At 43.7% G+C, this 20,660-nt stretch overlaps 1 protein-coding gene across 2 annotated transcripts in view; it reads right to left on the bottom strand.

The window, feature by feature from the left end:
* The window catches only part of AEBP2 (AE binding protein 2), a 90,941-nt gene that overhangs the window by 5,538 nt on the left and 64,743 nt on the right, over positions 1-20,660 (bottom strand). For both annotated transcript variants that reach the window (XM_067559177.1, XM_067559178.1), the window contains exon 6: positions 8,557-8,624. In XM_067559177.1, the coding sequence (XP_067415278.1) occupies positions 8,557-8,624 (68 nt within the window). The remainder of the gene's footprint in view (positions 1-8,556; positions 8,625-20,660) is intronic.

The following is a 20,660-nucleotide window of genomic DNA, read 5'->3' as shown; positions in this document are numbered from 1 at the left end:
CATTTAAGATGAAGAAAATACAAAAGAACAGATTTCTCTTCTGAGCCCCAAAATCAATTTTAGTTTTTATTTCCTGTGTTTATGGGGAAGACATACCATCTGGCCTTCTCTCCTGGCTCTTACCTAAACCAGATATGTTAGACAATCAAAAATCCTGTACTATCTGAGTAACTTCTCTTCAGCACTGTAGCACAGGTTCTAAAATTCTGTTCATTTACATGAACTGATACATTGAAATTCAGCTTGACTCTTTAAAAGTAAAATATTGCACTGAACATTTAAATTTCCATTGATATTAGAACATTCTTAGGCCTGAAACTTTCAGGTATTAATTAATTAAGCAATAACCTTTTCTCTCCAATACTGTAATAGGAATAAGTACATCTTATGGTTGCATTTCAGAGTAAGTATGTGCTATAGTACCATACTCTCATAAGCTATAATTCTACCACAGGATATTAACAAGTTTTATTTTTAATACAGTCAGACTCAATCTTGCCCAATGAAATGGCAAGAACAGTACTTCTTACTTGCTGCTGAAATATTTGTAACACCCTTCTCTGATTGAAAACTACTCAATCATACTGCACCATTGTAGGTAGCAGCACCAAAACAAAAAACAAAAAACAAAAAAAAAAAAGCCACAGGTAGTTAACACCAAACCAAAATGCCAAAGGACTCCAGGAAAGAAAAAAATAACTTACCAGTAATCCTTGTTCTCTGACGACAGTAATTATAATAGGTCCACACTTTTGGGTTCATGCTCTTGCACATGACCAGTTGGGATGCTAATAATTTGAGATGTTAAACCACCACACCAGCAGGTATGTTTGTCTACTTGCTTTTGAAGATCTATTATATTTAGATTACACCTGCTCATCACAATGGTATCTGCATGAATCTTCAGTTCTTATTTGATCAATTCAAAAGTATCACTGAATCTAAAAATATTCCCTTGCTCCAATAGATGTTGGTTGAGTGAATGAACGCAGAGCTGTTATATGCAATTATTCTGTATAAAGGGAAATTCAGTTATGATCATTTCATGCTTAAAATCTGAAAATTCATGCCTAATTTCAAATTATCTAATGATTTCTACCAACCTAGATCTTTTTTGATGGACAGTAACACAGGGATTTTTATTTGAAAGTCTCCAAAGGATGCGCACAAACCACCTTACTGATGCAGCCATTTAACTTTTTTGAATTTTAGCTCTCAAGTGTTCCAGACCCAATCACATGCAAGAGCATGAATTCAAGAATGTGGATCTATTATAATTCTCTACTTACCTTTAGAAGAAAAAGTAGCAACTTCGTTAAAAAAACTTGTGGAAAACCCATGGATTGCGCAACACTGGCTAAACTACACTCCTAATGGCTCTCCTAATAATATTAGAACAAGGTGGAAATAAAAGGATTATTCCACTTTTCCATATAATTAGGATCATGATATATTTGCATACAAAAAACTTTTAATTGAAATAGAGTGAAATAAGCTTTTGTCTATATTCAATGAAAGAGCATTTTAGAAAAGTAAATCAATGATGTATGAAATATTTGATACTTAAAGCTTTCTATTTGTCTTAAACCATTTGAGGGGGTTTGTAACTGTTGTCCTTTGAAATCTGGCAGAAGGAGAGGTTACTTACCTTGTATAGTAACTGGAGTTCTTCGAGATGTGTTCCCTAAGGGTTCTCCACATTAGGATGTATGCATGACCATACACTCTGGAACGGAGATCTTTCATCAGCAGTGGCCACAGGTCCATGTGTGCTTGTGGCCTAAACACCCTCATGCCCCAGTACAAGTGCATATAGGAAGGGGTGAAACCGTCACCACTCCAGTTCCTTCTCAACCACAAAAGTCCAACAAGAGATTCCAAAGCAGAATGGAAAGAGGGCATGTAGTAGAGCATTCATAGGTACTCACATCTCAAAGAGCTAAAGGGCAAAGTGCTGACTAAGTAAAAGGTCAGATCTCTTCTTGCATCCAGTATATGACATCTCATTTTTTCTCTCAAAGAGGTAGGCTAGCAATAGTAAGGTGACATTCTTGGATGATGGGATATTTTGAGGAAACTTTAGGAAAAAAGCAAGGGCGTGGACATAGTGTCATCCTGTCACAATAGAACACCATGTACCATCAGCCATCAAGATGCCAACTTCCCTAGCCCTCCCAACCAAGATGATGGATATTAGGAAATGATAGTTACTAACCTTCTGTAGCTGCTGTTCTTTGAGATGCATTGCACATGTCCATTCCATGCTTGTCCAATGTTAGTGCTGACCTAGCATGGAATGGACATAAGCAAGCACTGGAAGAAGAATTGCGGTTTTAAGAGATAGATGGAAGAGGAAATAGTTTGGCATAGGTTCAAATCGGCAGTTCCTCAGTGCGTTGAGGACTAAATTGAGTTCCTGTGGTGGAGTTAGCTCTTTAACTGGACGGAAGAGGTTGAAGAGATATTTGATAAACCTCATCATGGTTGGGTAGGTGAAGAGTGAAAACCCCTTGGGGGGAGGGAAGGCTGTTATTGCAACTAGATGAGCTTTAACTAAGTTCAGGAATAATTCTGTGATTTTTAAACTGAACAGGTAATTGAGAATGCATGTCAGATGAGACTCAAGAGGAAGTATAGATCGGTGACTGTACCAAGTCTGGAAGCTTAATTAATTAATTAAAGCAGGTAAGCTTTTCTAGTTGTATGCTTTTTGCTATGTTCAGATGCTTGAGCAGTAAGAGTTGGGGATTAAGCACATAGCAGGAACTATTACAGCATCTCCTACTGAGTTGCACCCTCTCCTCAAGCAGAATCATCTGCACTTCATATTGGAAGGAGTTGCGAAAGGTCCATCTGTGGATGACCCCAGATAAGACATATATCTTGGAATACCTCATTCAGTTCCCACTTGGGGCTGATGTTGAAATATCTACCACCATGTTCTGTAGTCCTGATAAACTGCTAAGATCGGTATGCAGTATGATATGAACCTGTTCCATAGTTATATGGATTCGGTGCATAAGGACCGGGATCATGCTCCTCCTTGCCAACTGACATAATGTATTGCCGCTCTGTTGTCCAGCATTATTCTCACTGAGACCCTCATGATATGTGGAAGGAAGTGTAAGGCAAGCATAACCAACTGCTCTGAGCTCTAGTATGTTGACATGGAAGATCACCTCTTGAGCGTGCCCAGAGCGGAGCGGTTTTGAAAAAGTGTGGCACATCCTATCAGAGAGGTGTCTGTAGTGATGATCCTTAGGGGAGTGAGCCATAAGAACGGAACTCCAACTAACACATTCTGTGGGTCCTTCCCCCAGTTTAGAGAATAAAAAACCCTTCAGGGTACTAGCACATCACTAGAAAAGCTGTTTATTGGGGGGGTGTAAATGGTTCTATGCCAGGCCTGAAGACACTGGAAGTGTTGCCTTGCCAACGTCACAAATGGACAGCTATCATATGCCCCAGAAGTTGTAGGCTAGCCCTGCTGTGCTTTGTGGGCTCTATTGCGTTGTTGAGATGAGGTTAGATATCTAGTGTCAAATCTTCTCCAGGCAAGTATGTTTTGGTGGTAGAAGAGTGCAGAGTAGCTCCGATGAAGTATATTCATTGAGTGGATATAAGTGTAGACTTTTCTTCATTGAGGTGGAGGCCCAGTAATTGTAACAGAGATAGAGACCTGGCTGGTTACAGTCTGTCATTTGAGGAATGATCAACTTCTCAGGAGTCAATCATCCAGGTAAGGAAAAAAGATTATTCCCATCTGGTGAAGATGGGCTGAGGCAGCTGATAGAACTTTGATAAAGACCCTTGCAATAGCAAAAAGGCGGGACATGATACTGGTAGTGGTCTCTGCACACCACAAAACGTAGCAAGCATCTGCGCGAAGGATGTACTGCTATACAGAAATTAGAATCCTGGAGGGTGAGGGAAACAAATCAATCTCCTGAGTCCAGAAAGGGAATTATTGCTGCTAGAGGTTATCATTCTAAACCACTGACCACAGTCAAAGGTGTCTTGTGTCTCCACCCCCCATTTTTCTTTAGAACCAGGAATAAAATCCTTTCCCAATGAAGACCAGTGGGACAGAAGATTGCCTTGATGTTAGGAGGGGTAGTACCTCCTGCCTCAAGAGATTCTCATGAAAAGAGTCCATGAAAAGGGGGAGAGGTTGGCTCAGAGGGTGGGATGGATCTGAACTGGATGAAGTAATCTCTGGATATCTCTTCCAGCATCCATCTGGCCAAGGTGGTGAGCTCTCAGGAAGGTAGGAAATGGTAGAAGTGGTCCCCATAGGGGTCGAGAAAGGATAGCTGCAGCTTAAAACATAGAGCAAGAGAGTTCGTGATCCTCAAAATGTTTGTTCTAAGAATGTTGCCAAATGGGAGTTGCAGCAGAGAATGATCCTTTCTTAAAGAACCTAGGCTTCTTCTGGGGGGAAGGAGTAGGGAGGGGGACAGACTTCGCTGTTTCTGTGGGCTGGTAGTGAACTGAACAAGACCAATGAGCTATTGTTAGCCTACTGTACTTTTTCTTTGTGGTAAGCGTATAGCTGCCCACTGATCTTAGGGTCATCCGAGAGTCTTTAAGAGAGTGAATGGATCAGTTCATGGCATCACTGAATAACTTGAGCTCATTGAAGGAAAGGTCCTCAAGTGTTTTCTACCTCCCAGGGCAGACCAGAGGACTGCAGCCAAGCAGATCTGCACGTGACGACTGTCACAGAGATAGAACAAACTGTTGTGTTGGCACTATAGGGAGGCCTGAAGATGTCCTGATGTTTGCCTGTCATTCTGATATGAGGGTTTGAAACTGCTTCCTCTGATCCAGTGGTAAGTAAGTGTTCAATAAAGGATGAAAATTTGGAATATTTTGTAAAATTTTCTACAATTCAAAATTGTATTTTGCCATCAGGGCTTGGTAATTGGCTACTCCGAAATGCAGCACAAGCAGAAGAGTAGCTTTTTCATCCCAGAAAGATCCAGTCATTTTTTTTTTTTTAATCGGATGGCACAGAATGGAATTGATGTCTGTTCTGCTTGTTGACTACATCCATGACCGGAGAGTTGGATGTAGGATAGGAAAATAAATATTCCAATCCTTTGAGTGGGATGTATGTATTTTTGTCCACCTGTTTATGTACTGGCAGTGTAATAGCTGGACTTTGCCATACAGTACATGCAGGGATCAGCAGAGCATTATTGATGGGCAAGGCAATTTTGCCCTGAGGAGATGTGTGAAGGATGTCCAATAAGTGTTGGGGCTCCTGTATCTCCAATTGGATATGTAGATCTCCACTATACATTTCATAAGGTTCTGAAAGGCCTTGAAAAAGTCGGTATAAGATAGTGGGGGAGGCATGATAGCCTCACCTGGTGAGGTGGGGTTTGTGGAAAGGCGATGTTTCTCCTTTTCTGCAGGTGGCTCTTGCTCTCTTGTAAGATCTTGCTGCATGAAAGGACCCAGTGGCAGTGGTTGTGGCTTTTGACACGCCCTTTTACTAGATGGCATCCTGTAGAACTGGTCACCCTAAGGTGGCCAGAGGTTCCAATAAGCTCACTGTGATGTGGAGTAACGGAAAGTGACGGGACCCTACTGCTGTCTCCCCTATTAGGAGTTTCCTTGTCAAGGTGAACCCCAAATGAAGGAGGTTCAAAAGGGGAACCCTGAAGAGAGACTTCTGAATCTGTTAATCTCCTGTATCAACTGGATGGGTATAAGGAGCCAGTTACCAGTGGCTGAGTCAGTACAAGGGCCTGAAATGAGTTCTATACTTGCATCGGTATTAGAGCCTGTTAATATGAAGGTATCAGATGGTGTCAAGTTGGTACCACTGAAAATGCATCTGTATATCCTCCAAGAGTTTGTGAGGGACTGAAATCAGTGATGGTACCAAAAGGCAAGACAACAGTGACGATGGTAATGAATGCTAAGTAGGCCCCAGCAAGTGAGATGGTACCAGTGGGGAGCATCTCACAGCACCCCTTGGCAACTACTTAGGCTCCTCCAGAAAGTCCTCATGGGTCAAAAGACTAGACACTGCGTAGGAAACATAAGGAATCAGAATATCTGGTGGTGCCACAGGTGGTACTGAAGTTTACCTGGTGCCTCCTTCATGTCTGGCTGCTGGAGGTGGTACCAACAACGATTTCAACCTGGCTCGGAAGTCCTTATGTCTTGGATTCACAGAATCCAGTGACAGTGTAGGTACCACTTTAAGTAGTTTACCAGATGGTTTCTTGGTACATGGCATGCTCTTCTTAGCCTGTTCTGTGGTCTTGGTACCAGAGGGGATGGCAGTCTCAGTGGTTCCCATAACTAGACATAAGGTCTCCTGAGACCCAGATTAAGGTTAACTTTCCATTTCTTTTGTCCCATTCTAGGGAAGGAAGCCTTCTCTTCTTCAATGGTTTGGATGGTTTTGAAGGGCCCACAGGGTCTTTACTTATCATAGTAGAGCCAAGCCAATCACCAGAACTCTCTGAGGATCTTATGTATGGAGGGCAGGGGGGGAGAAGAGGGGGTGACTCGATCCTATGGGTCTCAACTCCACTGACAGGTGTTTGAACCTGTACTTCCTCCATTTCTTCAATCTGCTCTTAAATCCTGAGCATAGCTTAAATTCAGAGGGGATGCAAGACTCCTCAAGATAATGGAGCAGCCTGAACATCCGTCTATGTGGGGGAAAGACAAATGGCAAGTCTGGCTGGCTTTAATGCCCAGGATCTTTGGCATAACATGAACTTGAAGCCATGGCTCAAAGACCTGAGGAAAAACAAAGGCCCAAATCAGGCAAAAAAAAAAAAAAAAGGAGGGGGGGGGGGGACTTTTTAAAATCACAAATTGTGGTAAACTAAAAAATGAAGAAGAAAATACTAAGAAAATTAAGAAATTTTAGTGACAGGATAACAAGCCAAGAGCTAGCTAGCAGATGCCACAACACTGTCTCAAGCTACAGGCGAATGAGAAGGAACTGGAGTGGCCGCGAGTCCATCCCTCCTGATAAGACCACATACCAGAGCATGAGGGTATTAGGGCACAGGTGCAGACATTGCTGATGGAAAATTTCCGATCCAGAATGCACAGGAGCACACATCCTGACATGGAGCACTATAAGGACACTACTCAAAGAACAACATTCAAAATCAAAAGAAAAAGCATCCAAACATGCTGAGAAAGATTCAAAGCTTGAAATGCAGTGTAGTATCTTTCCCTTAGGGCAGGGGTGTCAAACATACGGCCCGCGGGCCGCATTTGGCCCGCGAACCTTTGTTATGTGGCCCGCGAACCTCTTTGATCCCGGCCGCCGAAAGTAAGTATTGGAGCCGCCGAAATTCTGCATTGCCACTTTAAGAGATTTGTGGGCCAGCGTCTTAAAGCGGCAATACCTTTCGCTCCACAACTCCGCCGCCAAAAAGGAGAACTCGTCCTCAGTTTTTCGGCGGCGAGTATCCCTCCCAGAAATCTCTTAAAGTGGCAATGTCAGTGTCCCCACAGCGAAAGGGCAGTGCTGAAAGCTACTGATGCTGCGCCGCCGAAAATGGGCAGAGGGCCTGAAATATTCGGCGGAGAGCATTGTATGGCCCCTTCAAAGCAGAGGTTCTGTGATTCCGGCCCGTCACTTTGAGTGAGTTTGACACCCCTGCCTTAGGGTATGTCTACACAGAAAAGAAAAACCTCTGGCTGACTCATATGCCAGCCAACTCAAGCTTGTGGGGTTTGGACTGCAGGGCTGTTTCATTGCTGTGTAGACTTCCTGGCTCAGGCTGGAGCCTGAGTTCTGGGACCATCCCATCTCACAGGATCCTAGAGCTCAGGCTCCAGCCCAAGCCTAGAAGTCTACACAGTAACGAAACAGTCCCAGCAAGGCTGTCAACTGGCATGGACCAGACACGGGTTTTTCTTTGCTGTGTAGACATACACTTAGTGTGTCTGAATTACATAGGAGAATTCAAAATGGCAGCATTACACAATTTACAGTTGAAGTGAAAATTTTTTTTAATATTCACATGGTAAATTCACTGCAAGAATGCAGCAACTGCTTTATGTATCTTGTAGTCCTGCTGTGTATTTACCAATTACAGCACTTTCATGTGTCCACTTTATGCAGTTTGTTGCTATTTCACTTTCCCAGTATTTGACATACTTGGAATCTGATAAACAATAGGGACAGGACAATCACCATTTCATTACATATATTGGCAGCAAAACCATCTGTAATTCTACATTCCAATGATTAATGGAACCAGCCATTAACCTTTACTCTGGCCTAATGAAGTAAGTACATATCCTTATTCAAAAACAGTATTTTTAATAAGGCATTTACATAGAGTAATAATGGATAATCTCAATGACTTGGCAACCGAAGAAAATCAGCTTGACAAGGGAAAACATTAATAACTGTTTTGTTTCAAACTTCCAGACTATTTAAAAAACCCCAAGATTTTACACACAAAATTTATTGGTAAATATTCAACGATAATAAAGGACAGCACATTAACTGGATTGTAAACTCTTCCCCAGTCAAATGTTATAATTGACAAGGTATATACTCACATGTCTTCTGGTGTCCAGTGAAGCAAGAGTTTTATTTTTCCAGAATCCTCTTTTCTTTTAGCTATTACCTGACATTAACAATTAAAATAAACAGTTCTTAGTAAGGTTGTAATGCTTTCATTTAAATTTCTTTTAATATTTCATATTTGATACATCTAATAATCACTTAATAAAAATTCAGATCTCGAAATTTACTTAATTCTTTTTCAAAATTAAAGATGTTTTATAAATCAGTCACAATTTTGCAGTTATTTCAAATTTATAAATTTCAAAACTCAAATTCTTGAGTAAGATCCACAAATTTTATTTATAATTACAAACATGCATGTGGTGCTTTAGCTAAGGAGACAAAGTTACTGCCCGATGGAGCTACAATCTCATTTCAACATTACATATAAAAATCAATGTTCTTTTTATGTATTTTAAACTGCAGAGTAAAATACTCAAGTTAGGAAATGCCGCATTTATGGATGCCCATGCAACCTTAATTGTGCCCCCTTGTACGTCCAAACTGTTCTATAAATGAGGTAGGGGCTCTGCAGAAAAAAAAAAAAAGGCTATAGTATGTACGTATGTACACCAAATTAAGGTTGCACAGGGTACCAGCTCCCCCTATAGTAATACCCCAGACATTTCAAATGTGGGAGATGTAGTAATATTAAAACAGAAAATGTTTATCCCCAAAATAGGTTTTTAGGAGAAAATAAAGACTGTTTTTTACAATTCAGACTAACTTAGTATGACAGCACATCACAAATTCTTGGTAGTAATTCAACTGACCCACTATTCTACAGAGGATCATAAAATCAATTATTTGCAAACAACCATTCTCTATTCTGCTGGTACTGGAGGGCACTTCCAAGTCTATTCCCACAAGATAAATCCTTACAGTCAAGGGCCAGATTTCTGAATATGGGATCCTCTAGTTAAGCTTCAAAATCTTGGCCAAGATTTAAATAAAATATAACAAAACCTAAGCATTAAAAGACCCCATAAAACACAAGTTAAATCAGGTAGTTTACACATGTAGTGTATTTTCTTTAACACTAATGTGTGTTAACACTCACATTAAATTTTCCAACAACCTACAATCCAGGGTGGACTACTTGCTTTCCCATGTGCTGGTCTATTCTTTGGCTTTCCAACACTGGACCTAACACTTATATAGCGCGCGCGCACGCACGCACTTTCGAAGAGCTGTACAAACATTAATCCTAAAAGTGCCTGTGCATCCATGAATGAACAGAAGTACATCAAATCCTTGATAGAGTCACTAACGCCTGTAACACTGCAAATTCAGAGTATGTCAGCTCTACAGAGATTACTGCTGAGCTTTTAAAGTTAAGTGTACTTGTTCTGCAAATAACTTTTACAAAATGTGTTGGACTAAAATCTAATATCAAGAAGTTATCTAGATGTTTGAAGATGTTCATAAGCTGTGTCAGAACTGAAGCAATTACCACGTTATCATACCCAAGCAACTAATGCTCAAGACATCCTCTCCAAACTAGTCCTCTCTCTGACATATTTTCCAGGACTCTAGAATAGAACAAGTTTGATGTTTGTAAGCCAAGATGTCTGAAAAAATATGAAATGACCAAAACAGTTAAAAGAAAACTGGAACACTATTTTGAGTGTGTCATACTTCACATGACTTGTCAAATGTCCCTGGAATTTAATAAAAAAATTTACTTTTGCTCAAAGACATCATGCAACTAATCTGAAGGACAAAAGAGTTTAAAAAAATAGAAGTGAGGTAATGTGGAGGCAAATCAATTTCAGAATTGAAAGCTGATTGTGACTTGACCATAGAGACAATAGCATCTTTACTTAATGAGAAAGACTAAATACTTTGTATTATTGTGCAATTAAGCCAGTATTCACCGTAGTGGAAGATTTTACTAAGCATCCAGGCACTGATGCTAAACTTATTATCACTTCGCAAGATAGGAAGAGTCACAAAGACTAGCAAAATGAAACATATCAAAGAAAAGATGGTTTTCATTATGGCAGACAGCAGGAGTACATAGAAACTGCTGGTAGCAGATGCAAGCAGACATGTCAGAATTCTGCCTCCAGAAAATTCCAAGGGACAACCATCCAGGAGTGAGCACCCATCATTAAATTCCGTTGAAGTGCTCTTGCTGCCCTAAACACATTCTGCCTGTTGATATCAAACTATTGATAGAAATTTGTTTACTTCATTGATACTGCTATGTAACAATTTTGCATCTTCTCAGACAGTAAGGAATGAGCAAGCATGAGAAAGGTTCATGGATAAAATATTAACATTGTTAATTTGTTACTTGAAAAATTCCACTTTCTTTAATACTGAACCTTTGAAATTAACTATTTTTCACTCTAGGAAAATCACCTGCAATACATTTGGAAGTAAAGACCTAGGCATAAGGATTACAGTCCTGCTGACACTATGAACTCAGAGAACTGACTTAGCTTTTCAGTGGTCTATATCTAGCCATTCTAGGAAGTAACAGGATTGACTCATTCATCATTATCATGCCATCAACAGAACAAGAAAAGAATTACAGAGTAATCAAGTCTGCAGATATGCCTACACTCCTGGGTATGTATAGTAATGTTCATAACAAGAGGCTGACTTGATTCAGTTCTGTATCCCATTTCCGTTAAGCTTTACAGAAAGGTAAAGTATTCTCTTATACTTTGAGAATAAGCTCGAACTGTAAACTAAAATAAACAAGATGCTCTTCCTTCTGATTTTTTCTAGTACACTTAGGCTGATAAAGTCTATGAATCTAAGTAACAAGTTAAGGTCAGAAGAGACCATTATGACCATCTAATCAGACCTTCTCCACAATGCAAGCCATGGAACTACTCACCCATTCCTGTAATAAGACTCCTAAGATATGACTGAGTCACTGAAGTCTTCAAATCATGATTTACAGACTTCAAGGTACAGAGACTCCACCAGCAACGGACCCATGCCTCATGATGCAGAGGAAGGCGAAAAACCCTCAGGGCCTCCACCAATCTGCCCTGAGAGAAAATTCCTTCCTGACCCCAAATATGGTGATCAGCTAAACCCTGAGCATGTGGGCAAGACTCACCAAATAGACACCTGGAGAGAATTCTCTGTAGAAACTCAGAACCCATCCCATCACAAGCTATTGGGCATATTTACCGCTAGTAGTCAAATATCACTTAATTGCCAAATTAGGCTGTTCCCTTGTATCATTTCCTCCATAAGCTTATCAAGTTCAGTCTCGAAGCCAGCTAGGTTTTTTTGCCCCCACTGCTCCCCTTTGAAGGCTGTTCCAGAACTTCACTCCTCTGATGGTTAGAAACCTCTGTCTAATTTCAAGTCTACACTTCCTGATGGCAAGTTTATATCCATTAGTTCTTGTGTCCACATTGGTGCTGAATTTAAATAATTCCTCTTCCTCCCTGGTATTTATCCCTCTGATGTATTTATAGAGAGCATTCATATCTCCCTTCAGCCTTCTTCTGGTTAGGCTAAACAAACCAAGCTCTTTGAGTCTCCTTTCATAAGGCAGGTTTTCCATTTCTCGGATCATCCTAGCAGCCCTTCTCTGAACATGTTCCAGTTTGAATTCATCTTTCTTAAAAAATGGGAGACCAGAACAGCACACCGATTCCACAGTATCTGTGGATAAGAACACTGACAGTTACCTGTCACTTGAATTGATATAATTGGATTTCATCTTCACTACAGAAATGGAATTAGTCTTCTTCCCAGGCAAAGGCTTTCTGTATAACATTTTGTTACATGAAGAAATTTAATAACAAAATAAAACTTCCACTTTTTAATAGTGCTGGCTTTTAAGTTTCCAATGGACATTTCAAGAGAGGGCAAAATTGGGTGATTTCATTTACAAAAAAAGCCCATCATACAAACCAAAGAGAAATCTAAATATAGTAATTTTTACTATATAGAGGACTGGTGTACACTACAGAGCTAGGTCAATGCAAGGCAGCTTACGTCGACCTAACTACATAAGTGTCTACACGAACATTTTGCTCCCGCTGACCTAACTGCCAGGCTACACCAACTTAACAACTCCACCTCCACGAGAGGCAGAGAGTCAATGTCAATGTACTTAGGTCAACACAGTTCCAGCACAGACACTGAACTGTTTACATCAACCGTTACAGGCTTTCAGAAGTCACCCCACAATGCCCCACACAGACAGTACAATCAGTACAAGTGCTTCTGGTGGGAACATGCAACACAGAAACAAGGAGCAAAGTGTAGACATGCACCAGTGATGTAATTACTGCAACAGCTGTATGCTGATGTAAGTTAGGTAGACTTAATTTTGTAGTATAGAAATATTCCTAGATATCAGACAAAATATAGAATTGAGGTCTACATTTGTGGTGGGTGTCTGTTATAGATCACCAGACCAGAAGGATGAGGTAGACAAGGTTTTCTTCAGACAACTAATGAAAGTTTCCAAGACCACAGGACCTGGTTCCATTGGGGGACTTCAATCACGCTGATATCTGCTGGGAGAGCAACACAGCAGTGCACAGATAATCCAGGAAGTTTTTGGAGAGTGTTGCAGACAACCTCCTAGTGCAAGTGCTGGAGGAACCAACTAGGGGCCGTGCTCCCCTTGATCTGCTGCTCACAAACAGGGAAGAATTGGTAGGGGAAGTAGAAGTGGGTGGCAACCTAGGCAGCAGTGGAACATGAGATGGTCAAGTTCAGGATCCTGACAAAAGGAAGAAAGGAGAACAGCAAGATACGGACCATGGACTTCAGAAAAGCAGAATGACTCCCTGAGGGAGTTGATGGGCAGGATCCCCTGGGAGGCTAATATGAGGGGGAAAGGAATCCAAGAGAGCTGGCTATATTTTATAAAAACCTTATTGAGGGCGCAGGAACAAACCATCCCGATGCTCAGAATGAATAGCAAATATGGTAGGCGCCCAGCTTGGCTTAACAAAAGTCTTTGGTGAGCTTAAACACAAAAAAGAAGCTTACAAGATGTGGAAACTTAGATGACTAGGGAGGATTATAAAAATACTGCTCGAACATGCAGGAAAGGAATCAGGAAGGCCAAAGCGCAAATGGAGTTGCAGCTAGCAAGGGACGTGAAAAGGAACAAGAAGGGTTTCTACAGGTATTTATCAACAAGAGGAAGATTAGGGAAAGTGTGGGCCCCTTACAGAATGGGGGGCAACCTAGTGACAGAGGATGTGGAGAAACCTGAGGCACTCAATGCCTTCTTTGCCTCTGTCTTTACAGACAAGGTCAGCTCCCAGACTACTGCACTAGACAGCACAGAATGGGGAGACGGTGAACATCCCTCAGTGCTGAAGGAACAGATTCAGGACTATTTAGAAAGATTGGATGTACACGAGTCCATGGGGCCAGATGCAATACATCTGAGCGAGCTGAAGGAGTTGGCTGATGTGATTTCACAGCCCTTGGCTATTATCTTTGAAAGCTCATGGCAATTGGGGAGGTCCCTGATGATTGGAAAAAAGCAAATATAGTGCCCATCTTCAAAAAAGGGAAGACTAAAGACTGGTCAGCCTCACCTCAATCCCTGGAAAAATCATGGAGCAGGTCCTTAAGGAATCCATTTTAAGGCACTTGGAAGAGAGGAAAGTGATCAGGAACAGTCAACATGGATTCACCAAAGGAAAGTCATGCCTGACCAACCTGATTGCTTTCTATGAAGAGATTACTGGCTCTGTGAATGTGGGGAAAGCGGTGGACGTGATATACCTTGACTTTAGCAAAGCTTTTGATATAGTCTCTCACAGTATTCTTATCAGCAAGTTAAAGACATATGGGTTGGATGAATGGACTATAAAATGGATAGAGAGCTGGCTAGGTCATCGGGCTCAACGGGCAGTGATCAATGGCTCCATGTCTAGCTGGCAATCGGTCACAAGTGGAGTGCCCCAGGGGTTGGTCCTGGGGCCAGTTCTGTTCAACATCTTCATCAATGATCTGGAGGATGCAGTAGATTGCACCTTCAGCAAGTTTGCAGATGACACTAAGCTAGGGGGAGTGGTAGATACCCTGGAAGGTAGGGACAGGATACAGAGTGACCTAGACAAATTGGAAGGTTGGGCTGAAAGAAATCTAATGAGGTTCAACAAGGCCAAGTGCAGAGTCCTCCACTTAGGATGGAAGAATCCCATGCACAGCTACAGACTGGGGACCGACAGGCTAGGCAGCAGTTCTGCAGAAAAAGACGTGGGGGTAATAGTGGATAAGAAGCTGGATATGAGTCAGCAGTGTGCCCTGGTTGCCAAGGAGGCTAATAGCATATTGGGCTGCATTAGTAGGAGCATTGCCAGCTGATCGAGGGAAGTGATTATTCCCCTCTATTTGGCATTGGTGAGGCCGCATTTGGAGTAGTGTGTCCAGTTTTGGGCCCCCCACTACAAAAAGGATGTGGACAAGTTGGAAAGAGTCCAGCGGAGGGCAACAAAAATGATTAGGGGGTTGGAGCACAAGACTTGTGAGGAGAGACTGTGGGAACTAGGTTATTTTAGTCTGCAAAAGAGAAGAATGAGGGGGGATTTGATAGCAGCCTTTAATTACCTGAAAGGGGATGCCAGGGAGATGGAGCTACACTGTTCTCAATGGTAGTAGATGACAGAACAAGGAATAATGATCTCAAGTTACAGTGGGGGAGATCTAGGTTGGATATTAAGAAAAAACCTTTTTCACTAGGAGGGTGAAGCAGCACTGGAATGGGTTACCTGGGGAGGTGGTAGAATCTCCATCCCCACCCTTTTTTAAAAAGTCCCGGGTTGATAAAACCCTGGGTGGAATGATTTAGTTGGGGTTGGTCCTGCTTTGTCCAGTGGGTTGTACTAGATAATCTTCTGAAGTCCCTTCCAACTCTAATCTTCTATGATCTGTGGTTTATTAGAATGTTTATGGTGTATTTTTCTCTTCTTGTAGGGCTCCTTATTTTCATCTTCAAAAATTCACCTACAACGGCTTTTAATGTCACACTAACTTAAAAATTTTCAAATATATATAAGCTAGGGGGAGTGGTAGAGTGGTATATATAAATTGCTAACCTATTTTTAAGTTTTCCAAGCACTCTACCTCTGAATGTAGTCTTTCAACATCTGATATTCCAGTGACGGCATCTGCTTTACTAGTTTTTTAATTAACAAGAGATATGAGGATTTTTGAAAAACATGGATTATTATTCACAATCAACTTGCTGAAAGAGAGAAACACACTGCTGTTGGCTAGAAATACACAAAAATGAATAAATATGTTAGAAACATGATATAAAGTCAAGGATATAGGAAATGATTGGCCTTGAGGACATTTTAAATGCAGTTTTATTAATACACAAATAACATCTTTTATAACTGTTTTTGAGAAAATATTTCACCTTTGGCTTCTTCATCAAGAAAATAATTGCATAAAAGAACAGTATCTGAGAAGAAATAACACTCTAGCAAGTTTGTAAAGCGATGGGCATAAAAAGGTTACGCTTGAAAATCACCTTCTACTAAGAGAGGTAGCAATTACTGACAAATTACTATTAAATGTCAAAAGCTAGATGTTTGCTATATTTCTGCACAAAAATATGGGAAATTATCCAAACCCCTCAACCTCCCCACTAGGAGAGAAAAAGCAGGAAGTACAGGAAAGAACGGTTACTTACCTCATAACTGTTGTTCTTCGAGATGTGTTGCTCATGTCCATTCTCAATTTAGATGAGCATTCTCGCCACACACACCGGTGCCAGAAACTTTTTCCCTTAGTGGTACTATAAAAGCCGGTTCTAGCACCCCCTGCAGCGGCGCAGACATACGCCCGCATATAGGCACTGCCAGCTCCCCCTCCCTCTCAGTTCCTTCTTGCTGGAACTGCAACTGAGGGGAAGGAGGACGGGTGTGGAATGGACATGAGCAACACATCTGGAAGAACAATAGTTACAAGGTAACGGTTCTTTCTTCTTCAAGTACTTGCTCATGTCCATTCCCAATTTAGGTGATTTACCAGCAGTGTTTCCGGAAGCAGGCAGGAGTTCATGGATGTGACATTTCAAGCACTGCTCTACTGAAGCCAGCGTCATTCCAAGCTTGCTGTGTCAAGGCATAGTGGAATGTGAAGGTAAGTACCAATGACTAGGTAACTGCCTTGCAGATGTCCAATATGGGGATGTGTGCTTGGAAGGCGACAGCCAACGTCTGTGCTCTCATTAAGTGGACTGTCAAGGACACTGGAGGCACGACTCCAGCCTACTCATAACAGGCCCGGATTCAGGCCGTGATCCACTTAGAAAGATGCTGCAAAGAAACCAGTAGACCTTTCATCCGGTCTGCAACTGCCACAAAAAGCTATGTAAAGTGACGGAAGGGCTTAGTTCTACCGATGTAAAAAGCCAGAGCCCTCCTCACGTCAAGAGAGTGCAGACACCTCTCCTCCCTGGAGTTGTGCAGTTTGGGGCAAAACACAGGCAGGACAATCTCCTGATTCAGGGGAAAATGGGAGACCACCTTAGGCAAAAAAGCCAGGTGCGGGCATAGCTGCACCTAGTCCTTGTAAAACACCATATAGGGAGGTTCTGATGTTAATGCCCTGATCACCGACACTCACCTGGCGGATGTGATAGCAACCAGGAAGGCAACCTTCCAGGACAGGTACGTAAGGGAGCACGAGACCATGGGCTCATAGGGTGGTCTGGTGAGTCTGGAAGGGACCAGATTCAAGTCCCATGGAGGAGAAGGCTCCCTTATCAAGGGGAAAAGCCTTTCCAAACCTTTGAGGAACCAGTCATCATTTCATGTGAGAAGACTATTCTACCTCCCACCAAAGGGTGGAAAGCAGATATGGCCACCACATGGACCTTAACCGACGAGAAGGCCAACTCTTCTTGCTTCAGGTGGAGCAGGTACTCCAAGATTGTTGGGATCAATGCCTGTCGGGGAAACGCCACGCTCAGTCGCCCAGCAGGTGAAGCACTTCCACTTAGCCTTATAGGCCGATCTGGTTGATGGCTTCCTGCTCTCCAGGAGCATGCGCTGGGATTGGGTCCACGGAGAATCTAAGCCATCAAGTGGAGTGGGGCCAGCTCCGGGTGGAGCAGGCGACCTTGATCTTGGGATAGAAGGTCTAGGCGGAACAACAGGATCTAATGCTTGGGTCCCGCCAGGTCTACCAGCAGCCTGAACCAATGTTGTCTGGGGCACTCTGATGCTACAAGGATGACCTGTGCCTCATTTCTCTTCATGCTTCAGGAGGACTGTGTGGATCATAGGTATCGGCTGGAAGGAGTACAGGAGTTCCTCTGACCAGGAGGAGGAGAAAAGCGTCCGTGATAGAGCCTGCACTGATATGTAACCCCAGTTCCCAAGGCCCACATGCCCTGGGTCTTCAGAGAGCCAATATAAGTTTCCCATCCCAGGTCTGAGGCATCAGAGACCAGAGTTACTGACAGCCGAATTATGGCAGCAAGAGCCCGGTTGAGGGCCGGCAGATGATGAGCGACCCTGGTGCCTTTTGTAACCTTTGTTCTTCCTATTGGAGTCTCTGGGGGGCAGAAGGGAGTGATCCCCAGACTGCTGTTCATGCTGGGGCTTGAAGTGACTCCTGGAAGAAGGAGATGTAGAGAGGCCGAGGGACAGCAAAGTAGTCGTGGAGTCCTTCATGCCATGCAGCCAGGCATCTGTCTGCTCGGCAAAGAGGGCTGTGCCATCGAAGGGGAGGTCCTGGATAGATTGCTGGATCTCAGACAGGAAACCCGAGGATTGAAGTCATGACATCCGCCTCATCAAGATCGCGGAGGCTATTGTCCTAGCTGCAGAAGCTGCTGCATTGGAAGTCACTTGCAGAGATGCCCTGGCCAACCATCTCCCCTCTTCTAAGATGGCCTCGAACTCCTGTTTGGGGGAGAGGGGGGGGGAAGACAATGAGTCTGCAAACTTGTCCAGCAACTGCCAGATATTAAAATGGTATCTACCTAGCAGCACCTGTTGGTTTGCCATTCGTAGCTCCAGGCTGGCTGTAGAACAAATTTTTCGACCAAACAAGTCGAGTCTCTTGGTGTCTTTGTGTTTAGTTGTCGAGCTGACTTTCCTGTCTGTCCCTTTCATTGGCAGCTGTGACCACCAGGGATCCCAGGGCGGGGTGGGTATAAAAGGTATTCAACCCCTTTGCCAGAACTTAGTATTTCCTTTCTGCCCTCTTCGATGTGGGGAGGTAGGGAGGCCAGGATTTGCCACAGAGCCGTGGCCAGTTTAACAAGCTCCTCATGGACCAGGATGGCCACTCTACTAGGAGCTATTGAGACCAATATTACAAACAGCTCATCAACTGGTTCATTCAGCTCCTCGATCTTGAGGCCCAAGCTGGAGACGACCGTTTTCAATAAGTCCTGGTGCACCTTAAAAGCATCCTTTGGCACCACAGACGAGGGTCCCGTGATGGCCTCATCCAGTGATGATGACGAAGAGGCCAGAACCTGAGCTGGGGGAGGGGCCTCTGTTCTTGTGGGGCCCTTGGTCCCAGTTTGTATCCAAGTGCAGTGCTGGGCTCTGAGGGATGGAGGACTGCAGCACCGAGGTTCCTTTCACAGAACTGGCCTGTGGAATCTCAGAGGGGAACCCCCACCAGTACGGTCATGGTCCAGGTCATTGACCTTGCGGCCATGCACCCACTGGTGGTACCGTGGGGAAACTGGGCACCAGAGCCGGCGCTTGTGTAACCAGGACAACTTCATTGCTGTCTGAGGATGAGGCGCTGATATCCGATGGCCATGGTGGTGCCATCTCCAAATACCTCACGGTGCTGTGTGAGACACATTGTTGATGCGCCAGCACCTGAGAGAGGCCTGAGGAGCCCGAACGCTTGGTGCGACACGATTGGCTCTTGTCCTTGGGCTCTCTGTATGTGCTAGGTGAGCAGGGTCGCGGTGCCAGGGGAACATGCCGTGAGTCTGGAGAACTGCATCACTCTGCTCCATAGCAGTGCTCCGCTTGGTGCCGGTCCTCCCGGGAACGGTGAAGGGAGCCCAATCTGGCAGTATCCTGATCCGGAGAGTGTGGCCTGGACTCAGAGGACCCCCTGCTCATCTGTGAGCGGTACCTCAATGATGGGGACTGACAAGCAGATCTGTCCCTCAACAGACTGCCCCGAGATGCTGGTGCCGGACCTTGCTGCGGCACTCTGCCATCCCTCAGCATCTGTGGTACTGGCAACGCCAGGAGGTTCTTCATAGCTTGGAAGGTCTCTGGAGTAGGTGGCACCACTAAGCAATGAGGGCCTCTACCACCACCCGAAGTCAGTGGAGGGCTCGGTGCTGGAGTCTACACTTGCTGAGGCGAGGGACCCGTCTGAGGGGGAGAGAGTTGGCAGCCTGACGCAGGTCTTGCCAGGTCCGCCTTAGCCTTCTCTGAAGCAGAGTACCCCTGTTCCGTGCAGATCTTCTTGGACTTCATCTTCGGAACCAGGGAGGGAGATTGGTGCTGGGCAGATGAAACAGGCGCCGGAGGGGCATTGCGTGCTGAGGCCACTGTGCTCAGCACCGAGTCCGACCTGCTGCGCTCCGAGACTGGTCTAAGAGCCGACTCCATCAGAATGGCCCAGAGATGGATATCCCGGTCTTTCTTGGTCCGCAGGTGGAAACTTTTACAGAGCTTACACCTCTCACTGATGTGGGCTTCCCCAGACAGACACTTTAAACAACTTTGAAGAGGGTCACTCCTCGGCATAGGATTCTTACACAAAGCGCCGGGTTTAAACCCCAGTTAACAGGGCATGCCTGGAGACTGGGATTCTAGCTACTAACGAACTAGAACTAACTGTAACTGAACAAGTAACTATTACACTAAAACGATGAATAAACTACTAGAGAGATGAGATGAACTTGTGAAAGCAAGAACATTCCAGCACCATCACTGGCGGCAAGAAGGAACTGAGAGGAAAGGAGAGCTGGTGGCGCCTATATGCAGGCGCATGTACGTGCCACCGCAGAGGTGCTAGAGCCAGCTTGTATGGGTACCACTAAGGGAAAAAGTTTTTGGCACTGGTGCATGTGGCGAGCACACACACCTAAATTGGGAATGGACATGAGCAAGCACTCGAAAATGTAGTGATACCGAGAGACCTA

Source organism: Emydura macquarii, unplaced genomic scaffold (genome assembly GCF_026122565.2).
Source record: "Emydura macquarii macquarii isolate MOO-44397 ecotype Brisbane River unplaced genomic scaffold, CSIRO-AGI_Emac_v2 contig_2205, whole genome shotgun sequence".
In the NCBI taxonomy this organism is placed as follows: Eukaryota; Metazoa; Chordata; order Testudines; family Chelidae; genus Emydura; species Emydura macquarii.
Note: the sequence above shows the minus strand (reverse complement) of the source record. Positions and strands in the feature narration are given on the sequence as shown.